Source organism: Acipenser ruthenus, chromosome 10 (genome assembly GCF_902713425.1).
Source record: "Acipenser ruthenus chromosome 10, fAciRut3.2 maternal haplotype, whole genome shotgun sequence".
NCBI lineage: Eukaryota > Metazoa > Chordata > Actinopteri > Acipenseriformes > Acipenseridae > Acipenser > Acipenser ruthenus.
Window position 1 is genome coordinate 11,989,217 of NC_081198.1, and position 10,156 is coordinate 11,999,372.

The following is a 10,156-nucleotide window of genomic DNA, read 5'->3' on the forward strand; positions in this document are numbered from 1 at the left end:
ACTTTACCATAACAACAACAAAAAAAGCCTGCACCTTTCTCACTGATCTCCGGTGTGGATTCTCCGGTATTCCTTCTACATAGGTTTCCAGGCAGGTGCTATATCAATCTGTTTTCATCAATGTATCAAACTGGTAATTTATACACAATATGATACTGTAACATGCATATAATTAGTTTGAGTTGACAATGTGTTGGGATCATATTAGGACCTTGAACGATGTATGTATTTTGTTTGTGATATGTTAGACAAAGTTAATAATGTAAGACAAGACAAATATTTAGATGCAAAAGACACAATATTTTATTAGAGTTTGGATTGCACTGTTACAATTTATAACAATCACATTCCAAGAAATAGCAAGAGAAATTGAATGACATCCGATGGAAATGTGAGGAAAGCTTTGATTGACTTGAGACAAACTGAGGTCATTTATCTTCATCTTAAGAACCAGAAATTAGAAACAGCTGTCTAAAATAAAAAATGTTGGGGTGGCCACCTTGGGCAGCCAGGATGGCACTGATCATTCTAAAGGGTATGTCTGTACGATCGGCTGTCTTAACATTAGGATTGAAACTGATATGCAACAGGGAGATGCAGCTTTTATATATCGTCTTCCAACCTCTGTTGTATAATAGACTGTATGGTAGTCTCAAGAGGATATTATATTTTCATTTACACATAAATCAGTGATGGGAGGGACAGCCTTTTACCCAAAAGTGTGTACTATATGTTGCAGGTGCTAATTTTTTTTTGTATAAGGAAAAGTGTGTCCAGCCTCACAATATTAAAGGCTGAACAACAAGTGTGTGGGGGCAGTCATTAATTAACTACTAGTATTACTAGAATTGTTGTTTATGAAGTAATAAAAAAAACACACTGTTTAAGTCTTCTTCCAAAACTCTCACATTTCCTCTGGAGGTTTACTTCTTGTTACTTGGTTACATTGTTCTTAAGTATAGATATCTGAAATCATTTAGAAATCCAATGGTAATAACCTTGCATATAATCAATGTAAATGAAAAATAAAACAGGCTGACAGGCTGTATGAAAGTGTAAGGGATTCAAACTTGAGCATCTTGCTTACCAGAGATTACACCCTGTCAGATAACCATGTCAATTTACAGACTGGTTCAGTGGTGGTCAGAATACTTTATTACAGCAGTGAAAAACAGATCTCATTTTTTGGCATGGTGCATTGTTTGGTTTTTGCTTGCCATCGTTCAATTAGTGAACCATGTTTCCGGGAAGCTATTGTGTTTCTTTACCTCTAAGTTGTTGCAAACTAGGGACTGTGAAGCCAACCATTTAAGTATAATCTCTCTCTATATATAATTATTTTTTTGAGACAGGTGTTTAGGAAGTTGTCTAATATCTTTCATCGGGATGTACTTGATTTCATTTCAGGTTGAGATTCTATAAATAAATAAAAAATAAAAAAAATTAACACAGCAATAGAAACAGGCTGTAAGGCAACACCAATGATATCATTTTCTATTTGAATGTACTGTTGTAATCAAATCTTAATAGCTTCTAAACACTGTATCTACAATATCTATGCATATACAGTACCTATTCATACATTGTAAACTGCCAATAAGGCAGTGTGATCAAATAATAAACCAGGAACTACACTAACCAGCCACTAGAGGCAGATCACCAGAAACTGTCCAACATTATTCAGGTTTGCATTGTTCAGAACATTCCCAAATTAATCTGTAGGGCTATCTGATAACATGTCTCTCTCATAACACATTTGTGCACATTTGTAATATGCATGTGCATGTGCATTTTATAATTTACATTGTTGATTTTTAGGGTATGAGGAAACATGCAGTAGCTGGAAGTATACTAGAATACTGCCCATGCATTCCAGGCTGTTTGAAAGTAGATCTGGTGGAATTTGTATTTAAATCAAAAGGATTCCTCAAGATGAAAAGGTGTAATGGTGCTACTGCAGACTGATGACAAGTGAATGACGAATGAGAGTAGCTGCTGACAGTGCTGGCCAAGGTAACACATTTTCTATGCATGCAAGACAAATATGTTTAAGATGTTTTTCGTGCTATAAAGGCATTGTATATGTTCAGTTACTTAAGTCTCCAAGTATTCAAATACACATTCATGTTTTATTGTTGCTGTAATGCATGCAGTAATAATTATGAAAAAGATACATTAAAAAATATCCACCACATGTCACACCAAGGCACAAGTAAAAATAAAAAATTAAAAAATTAAAAAAACTTTGACATACCTTTCGCTATTCCACACTTCTTTTTCCTCGATATATAACTAAAAAAGGAGATTGAAAAGACACATATGGATTATCATACAACAGACAGTATGTGGTAAAATAAAACTGAGCAAAAATAAATATAACACTGATCACAATTAAAAAAATACTTTACCATTCTTTACATCACCACCATTCAATCATTCACATTATTACCAATACAATCTATGTTTTAATCAATCAATCAAAACTATACTTTCCATCCAGGTCTGTATTTACATTGCTTCATGTTCATTAAATAAATTAAACACATTTTTACATCAATACATGATTCAACACTGTAATTGACTTACCCATTCCAACATTGCTTCCGGAACAGGATACTGTAATAAAACAGAAAGTGTCATTAAAAAAACACATTGAATATATATTTACAGGTTATAAATATAGGGTTATAAATACTTTTGCCTGCCTTTATTTCAAACCTCAATGCTATTCAGCACTGAACAAAATCATTCATCAAAGCTTACAGGCAAACACATGACACAATCATTTTGTAGGTCAGCAAAGGAAAAAAACATATGAAAATGATAAGCCTGAGATTATGGTTGTCTGCAGTGTAATCGAAACTGGAAGAGCACTGGCAGAACTTCAGGAAGGGTGGCTGCTGTCTACAGGGAAACTCAGTTCCTGTTTTCTAGTTGCTAAACTGTACCTTCCAAGGTTGGAAGGAAACATAGAAATATATGAACATGGAGCGGCTGGCAAACAAAGCTACAGAGCAGTGTGTACCTGAATATACTTTTCTCGGGCAGAATGTCACTTTGGATCCATTACTGGTTATGGGTGACACAACGACAGTGTAGACGTCCCCACAGGAGACCTCACTGATGTCACAGGAACTGGACCCTGGGGAGGGGGTGCAGGTGTAGTTGGCGTTGGACCCATACAGATCTGCAGTGTAATTGTGGGAGCCGCCAGGGGCACGCCAGTACACTCTGACTGCATTGTTAGCCAGTCTGTACAGCTTCACACTGGAAGGACAGCAGGCACCTGTGAGAGAGTATATAGTTATGTATATAGTTCAGCTTAACAGTACAAAATGTAAAATAAATAAACATGATAAAATTACTATTACTCCATGCCTAATTAACTGATGCATGTCTTACTGAAATGATAGCTAGATAATGTGAATAAATCCAATAAACTGTATTAGTTTATATATGAAACTTTAACACAAAGACATGTCATTGGTATGTTGCTGCTCATAGTCTTTGTGTATTAATTTTACACAATATATAATGACAAAAAATATGTTTTCCATACTGGAGGAGTATCCTTGGTACATGCACTCTGATGTAAGGCCAGTGTCACTAATAGACTGCAAGGACACAGTGTAGTTGGTCCCACAGGTGATGCATCCCAGCAGGCAGTGGGACTGCAGTGTGTGGCACTTGGCCTCTCCTCGGAGAGACTCCAGCATGGTAACGTATGACTGAGCCCCTCGTCCGACAGACCAGCTCACGTTGGTCATGGCCTGTGTCACCTGAGTGACCGTCAGATTCTGAGGGCAGCAGGGAGCTGTGAGAAAGACAAGGACATTTCAGCTGCTGGAATGGACATGCTGGAGCAGTGAACATTATAAGAGTTCATATACATACAGTAAAGGGCATACAGAGTTTTAGGAACAAGGAAAGGCCATTACTGCTTATTTTCAGTAATTTCCTGTAGTCTTCTGAAATTCCCTCTATATTTTGTGTGCTACTGTTGCTCTCAAGGAGCCAGGCACTGCTGTCGGAGCGGAAGGACACACCTTTTTAACTCTGTGTCACAGTAACCAATTTGTTCAGTGTCACAAAATAATTGAAAAGCAGCCACATGAGCCATAAAAAAATAATATTTTGAGATGGCTAGTTTTGTAACTTTTTTTGTAACTGTGCCATTCTTCTGTCGACAAAGTCACATATTATTCTAAAAAGGAGGGGTGACGAGAAGAATATTCATCATATTACTGTTACTACCTGTCTCCAGTGGCACGGTGTAGCTGGGCAAGCTCTCTCCTTCAGGGCTGGTGGCAATGGCGCTAACGTAAAAGGTGGAGCCACAGGGCAGATTACTGAATACAACCCAGAAGTTCCCAGAGCTTCTGTGGGTCCTAGACTCCGCCTCCAGACCCACCCCCCCACGAATCGACACAGTGTAATTGGCTTTCTTGTTGTCTGAGCTCCAGGAGACATTAAACGTGAACGGAGTCACCTCTGTCACCTTGATCTGTGGGCTGCAGGGAGCTGAAAGAAAGAAACAAAGCAAGAATTGTTAGCCAATATATGTATTCCTGCGTGGTTATCTGCACTAGAAAACTAGGGTATTGGAGTTTTTGCAGATTTGAACTTGATTGTGACAAACTGCAACACCAAATTATTTGAATAAAGACTTGGTCGGTCCTGGGTGTCTGCGATCTAATGACTCATTGATTGATTCAGTGATTTCATTTTCATACCTTGCTCCTGTAAGATGGATCATACAATTTATTGACAATCAACTAGAAGACTGGAAGTCTTAACCACTGTCTTCAAGGTAGTACAGAAGGTAATAAAACCCACCCGTCGTTACGTAATGTGGCACACAGGAGGTGTTGCAGCCCCTGATCTCACTGCAGGAGGAGATGATCACGCTGTATCTGGTGTTGCATTTTAACGCAGACAGGGCGCAGACAGTGGCTGTATCATTGCAGTGAATCACACTGGTCCCATCGCCTGCCCTGGTCTCATACACTTCAGCCCCACGGACTGGGGACCAGGTGATCTCCAGAGTGTCACTGGACACAAAGGCTGGCTTGATGTCAGCTGGACAGCATGGCGCTATAAAAACAAAATATCATCATTTGGAAAGGATTCAAAAACATGATGCAAAGTAAAGAAAAAAAAAAACACTTTCTCTTCTGCTGTATCAAAAATCTAATTTTAGACAATGCTTGTTTATTTATTACGTTGAATTGTGGGTTGTTTTTGTGATGTACTTCTGTCCACAAACTGAATCCAGGACATTGCACTGCACCATCTACACCCCTAAAATCCCAGTAACAAGTTAACATCATTTCCAAATAAGGTGAGCACCAATTTTATGGTCCATAATATGCAGAGTGTGACTTACCAGTAGTGTAGTTTAAAACACTGCCTAAAGGACTCTGTCCAGCTGCGTTATAGGCAAAGACAGTGGTGAAATATGTAAAGCCACACTGAAACTGGTAATCGCATGTGCTCAGCGTGGTGTTACAGAACACCTCCAAGCCATCGTCTCTTTTCACATAGACTATGTAGTATTCTCCGAGGGGTACTGTGGACCAGGACACTGTCAGGTTGCCAGGATTGACCACTTCTATTCTAATGCCTTGTGGGGCACAGGGAACTGGAAATCAAAAGAGCAATTAGAACTCATGCATTTTTATTACATTACATAAAACAGTTTCATTTTCTACAAGCAGTAACCAGTTAAGAAACTTTACTTGTGTTCATTTATAGGATATAATTTGAATTGGTACTTAAACTGATGATACAGTTATTTATGCTTTGAAATGAAATTCCTTCCTTAATCAAGTACGGTAACACATGTATAATTACTTGCTCAGCCTGCAGGATCAGAAGATATGCTATAGTGCAATTGTGTTTTTTGATGAATGTGCTTTCTGGATTTCAGCATGATGACCTCATCATGTTGCGTCATTTGCATACTAAGAATGTGAGCTTGAATATACCTGTTAGGAAATTAGCAGGTTCGGAGGGGGAGCTAGGCCCTGCTTTATTGCTGGCTACCACACTGACTGAGTAGTTATTTCCACACTCCAGGGGAGAGATGGTACAGGAGGAGAACACTGAGGTGCAGTTCAGTCTACTGGAGCCCAGAACTGTGTAAATCTCAGCCCCCTCCACCAAAGACCAAGACACATCCACACCCATGGACCGGCTAATCATAGCCAGCTCAACTGAGCTCGGAACTGCGGGTCCTGAATAATAAAAAATGGAAAAAACATAGCGGGCTTTGTGCAAAGGAACCAGTGAACACCATTACACAATACTGCATTTTATCATCAGGGCCATATTCATAAAAGTAAAAATCACTCTTTTTTGTGACCCCATTTGGAAGGGATATAATTATTAAACCTTGACAATATGTTTTCTTTCACACTAAATGTACAATTCAAATAAAACATTTTAACAGTGAAATATCAATGCTCTTCTCAGAAGCAGGATTAGCCCTTACTTGTAATCTGAGTGACCGAGAAGTCATCTCCCTGAGTGTGGCTGGAATCCCAAGCATTGGCTTTTATGCTGTAGGTGATCCCAGAATCCAGTCCAGAGAAGGTCATGGTGGTTTGAGAGGTGTTTATATTCAGCCGACTGCCTACTCCATCGGCCCTCATGAGTGAAAGCTTGTACTCAACGGCCATGTACACTGGCTCCCAGGTCACCACAATGGAGTCATTGCTGGGGGAACTGGAGGAGAGTACTGGTGCGGCCAGAACTGTGGACAATGCAGAAACGATTAATGATAGAAATGAATTTTGATTATCTAAATCAGCAACCGTATATATTAAGCCAATGCCAAAGAAAGACTTTTATCCAGGTGAAATACTGTATGGGATCATGTAGGTGTATCATACACTGTAAGACGACTTGTAATAAATTCTTCAATAAATTATTATTATTAGTATTATTTGTTTATTTAGCAGACGCCTTTATCCAAGGCGACTTACAGAGACTAGGGTGTGTGAACTATGCATCAGCTGCAGAGTCACTTACAACAACGTCTCACCCGAAAGACAAAGCAAAAGGAGGTTAAGTGGCTTGCTCAGGGTCACACAATGAGTCAGTGGCTGAGGTGGGATTTGAACCGAGGACCTCCTGGTTACAAGCCCATTTCTTTAACCACTGGACCGCACAGCCTCCGAAAGTATCAAATACCACTTTCTTTTAGGTACTTTTTACTCATACATACAAAACCAAGCACCAGTTCTCATGACCTCCTTATCTTCATATTGTGTGATGCATAAAGCACCGGGAGTATACAATTACTTGTCACACATAAAATAGCCTGAGGTACCAAAATAATATCAAAGAAGTAAAATAATACTTGAAGAGGAGGATGTTGTTTGTGTCAGGCATGGTGACAGCGGGTGTTGGTGGCGCAGTGACTCAGAGCACAGTATCCCTTGTCCCACATTACCACAGCACTTACTGAGCCTTGACCAGATTTACTACGCTCTTGCATAGTGAAAATTAATTAAAAAATGTGCCTATATACAGAATGTGTGAGCAGGAATATTTCACAAAATGTCCCTGTTTTCATGTATGGCACCGAGACCTTGTGCAGTACTGTGCTGAATCTTGGCTTCCATTTTTCAGATGATGATACCTGTCTTTGCTTTCTTGGGCAGTGAGGGCTGGCTTCTCCCTCCTGCATTGACAGACATGAGGCTGATCATGTATTGAGTAGCAGGGTCCAGGTTAGTGATTGTTCCTGGAGAGTCAGTGACTGTGGTTTCAATGATGGATTTCCCATCTTCGGCTCTCAGAGTATAGCCAGTGGCCCCAGCAACTGCTGTCCATTCCACAGTGATGCTGCTACTCTGCTTTGAGTATGCCTGGTCAATGCTGGGCACATCAGGGGCTACAAAGTAAACAAATGAGTGAAACATAAATTCATTTGGTTTTGTATTAACCCGCACAGCTCACTGAAATAATACAGCATACATACTGTATAGGGTGCTGTTGCCTATTTGCTAATAAACGTAACAGTAATATCTATAGACTCTCCTTGTGAATTGATTGCTATATTTATCTATACAGGCGATATAATAGGATTACACATTGTTCCACATTTGCTGTACAACTTTAACCATTTGATGTTACAGTAGAAATGCAACTCTTTCCTGTCATTGCATATCTTTACCTGTGCGTTGCTCAATCTCAGCGCTTGCCAGCACGGTGCCAAGGCTGTCTATAGCTTCCACATTCACAGTGTAGCTGGTACTAGGGGTCAGGGAGACAATGGACCCAATGATTGTGGCACCATTGAACTGAACAAACACTGGAGTCCCTGGTACGGTTTTAGGAGTCGCAGTGACCTTGACTGAGTGGATTCCTGGAACCCTGGACCATTGTACTGAAATGCTTTTTGATGTCACAGTGTACATCGATACAGAAAATCCTGAAATAATACAGGTAAAACAAACATTATAGTATGATGTGAAACAGTCAGTAGTACCAGATAATACTTTTATTTAATAAAGCAGCAATCGTATGAAGTATTACAAAAAAGAACAGAGAAGGATGATTTTGTTATAATTAATGAGCAATGGGCTATGATAATTATGAGAGGTATTTCAATTTCATGGAAACTCAGTTCTAGCCATCTGTAGGCTACAGTTACAGTTATGAAGTAAACAATATGCTATAATCATTATTTTACAAACATCATAATGTTGGAAATGTAATTACCGAATAACATTTATAGAAAACAAACAAACAAAAAACCCTACAGAAGTTTATTTTTGTTTACCTTTGTTGGTGGCAGTGATCTACAAAAGAAGAAAATTATCTTTTGTTTGTTATCTAAATACATTTTTTCCAAACAACAACAACAAAAAGACAATAATCATTTACAAGCAACATTTTAATTCAAGTTATAAAAATGAATTTTGTTTACAGTAATTGTAAAATACAGTACATTCACATTCTAGATTTAAAGAACATCAAAAAACTAACATGAAAAACTCAGAGCTGAGATAGTCTGCAGAGATCATGTTTCTGTTTCAGTTTTCCCTCAATGAATTTGTCTATTTATCCAGAAGGCAAAGCTCAAAGTCGCTGACAGGCGTTTGAAAGAGCCTGTGTTCTAATTCAGAATCCTTTTATTTTTTTGTGAATGGCTTACATTTACAGTAACATACATTTACCAAACTGTTCTCAGTGAAATATTTTTGTTTGTTTATTTTTAAATATAGTTTGATAAAGTGCACATTTTAAATTTTTAGTATATCAACTATTTTAAAAAATGCACGAACATATTTATTATTTATTGTTAGTATTGCTTCTTACCTCAGTCATGCATATGCTTATGAAACCAATAATCATACACGATGCTAATCTGCTTGTTCCCATTCTTCAATATTATTTCTTCTTTTTGTCAAAGAGTATAAATGCCTAATGGTGAAGCTGTTGTTTCTTGCTTTCAGTATTTCTGTTTAAACTGCTTATAATCATTGGGGTTTTACTTTGACTCACTTTTTTTAATTGCCTGTTACTGTACAGACCTTTTCTTGCTCACTGTTGAAATAAATACTTAGGTCTCGTCCCGCCTCTTCAGATTTGACTGACCTATCAGTGTCTTCCTATGGGGAACAGTGCAGTTTTAGGGCGTGCCTCTATTAAGAAAACTGTAAACTGTAAAACCGCATAATCAAGGCCATAGCCAGCTACGAGGCACGGGCCTCAGTTAAAATCATAGTAATAACGTTTTTTTTTTATTTAGTCCTTTCACACGGTGTTTGCCGCAAAAATAAAATGCATTTCAGCTGGTTGTGTGGATACATTAATTCCCAAGTCCCGCTGATATATATATATATATATATATATATATATATATATATATATATATATATATATATATATATATATATATGTATGTATATATCCTCTGTGCTCTTCAGAATCGTTATTGTCTATTTACTTATGTTGAGTGATTGATGTGTTTCAGTTTAATATCGGTATTTAAAATACATCTCAAGTTTGTTTATTTATTTATTTATTTATTTATTTTTAACGAATGTACCTACTTTTAAATATGTTTTATGCCGACTCTATATTTAAGTTAAACGAGCCGATTAACTAAGACTTCTTTCTACTCCAGCGAATAACTTGCAGA

General features: G+C 38.0%; 1 protein-coding gene across 1 annotated transcript; it reads right to left on the minus strand.

The window, feature by feature from the left end:
• Positions 1 to 290: 290 nt before the first annotated feature.
• On the minus strand, positions 291 to 9,631 carry LOC117405951 (fibronectin type III domain-containing protein 7-like). Its single transcript, XM_034009517.3, has 14 exons — positions 9,331 to 9,631; positions 8,792 to 8,810; positions 8,183 to 8,440; positions 7,646 to 7,900; positions 6,494 to 6,754; positions 5,988 to 6,236; positions 5,387 to 5,641; positions 4,837 to 5,094; positions 4,255 to 4,521; positions 3,560 to 3,814; positions 3,026 to 3,286; positions 2,587 to 2,616; positions 2,255 to 2,292; positions 291 to 1,416 (listed from the first exon to the last, which is right to left on the minus strand). The coding sequence occupies exons 1-13, from the start codon at positions 9,391 to 9,393 to the stop codon at positions 2,261 to 2,263; spliced, it is 2,463 nt and encodes an 820-aa protein (XP_033865408.3). The 5' UTR covers positions 9,394 to 9,631; the 3' UTR covers positions 291 to 1,416; positions 2,255 to 2,260.
• Positions 9,632 to 10,156: the final 525 nt, after the last annotated feature.

Coding starts and splice junctions, on each gene's coding strand:
- LOC117405951 (XM_034009517.3), bottom strand. CDS start 9,393: ATGGGAACAAGCAGATTAGCATCGTGTATGATTATTGGTTTCATAAGC. Junction 6,755..7,645: donor GCCCAAGAAAGCAAAGACAG/GTATCATCATCT, acceptor CATTGTCCACAG/TTCTGGCCGCACCAGTACTC. Junction 5,095..5,386: donor TGTTTTAAACTACACTACTG/GTAAGTCACACT, acceptor TTGTTTTTATAG/CGCCATGCTGTCCAGCTGAC.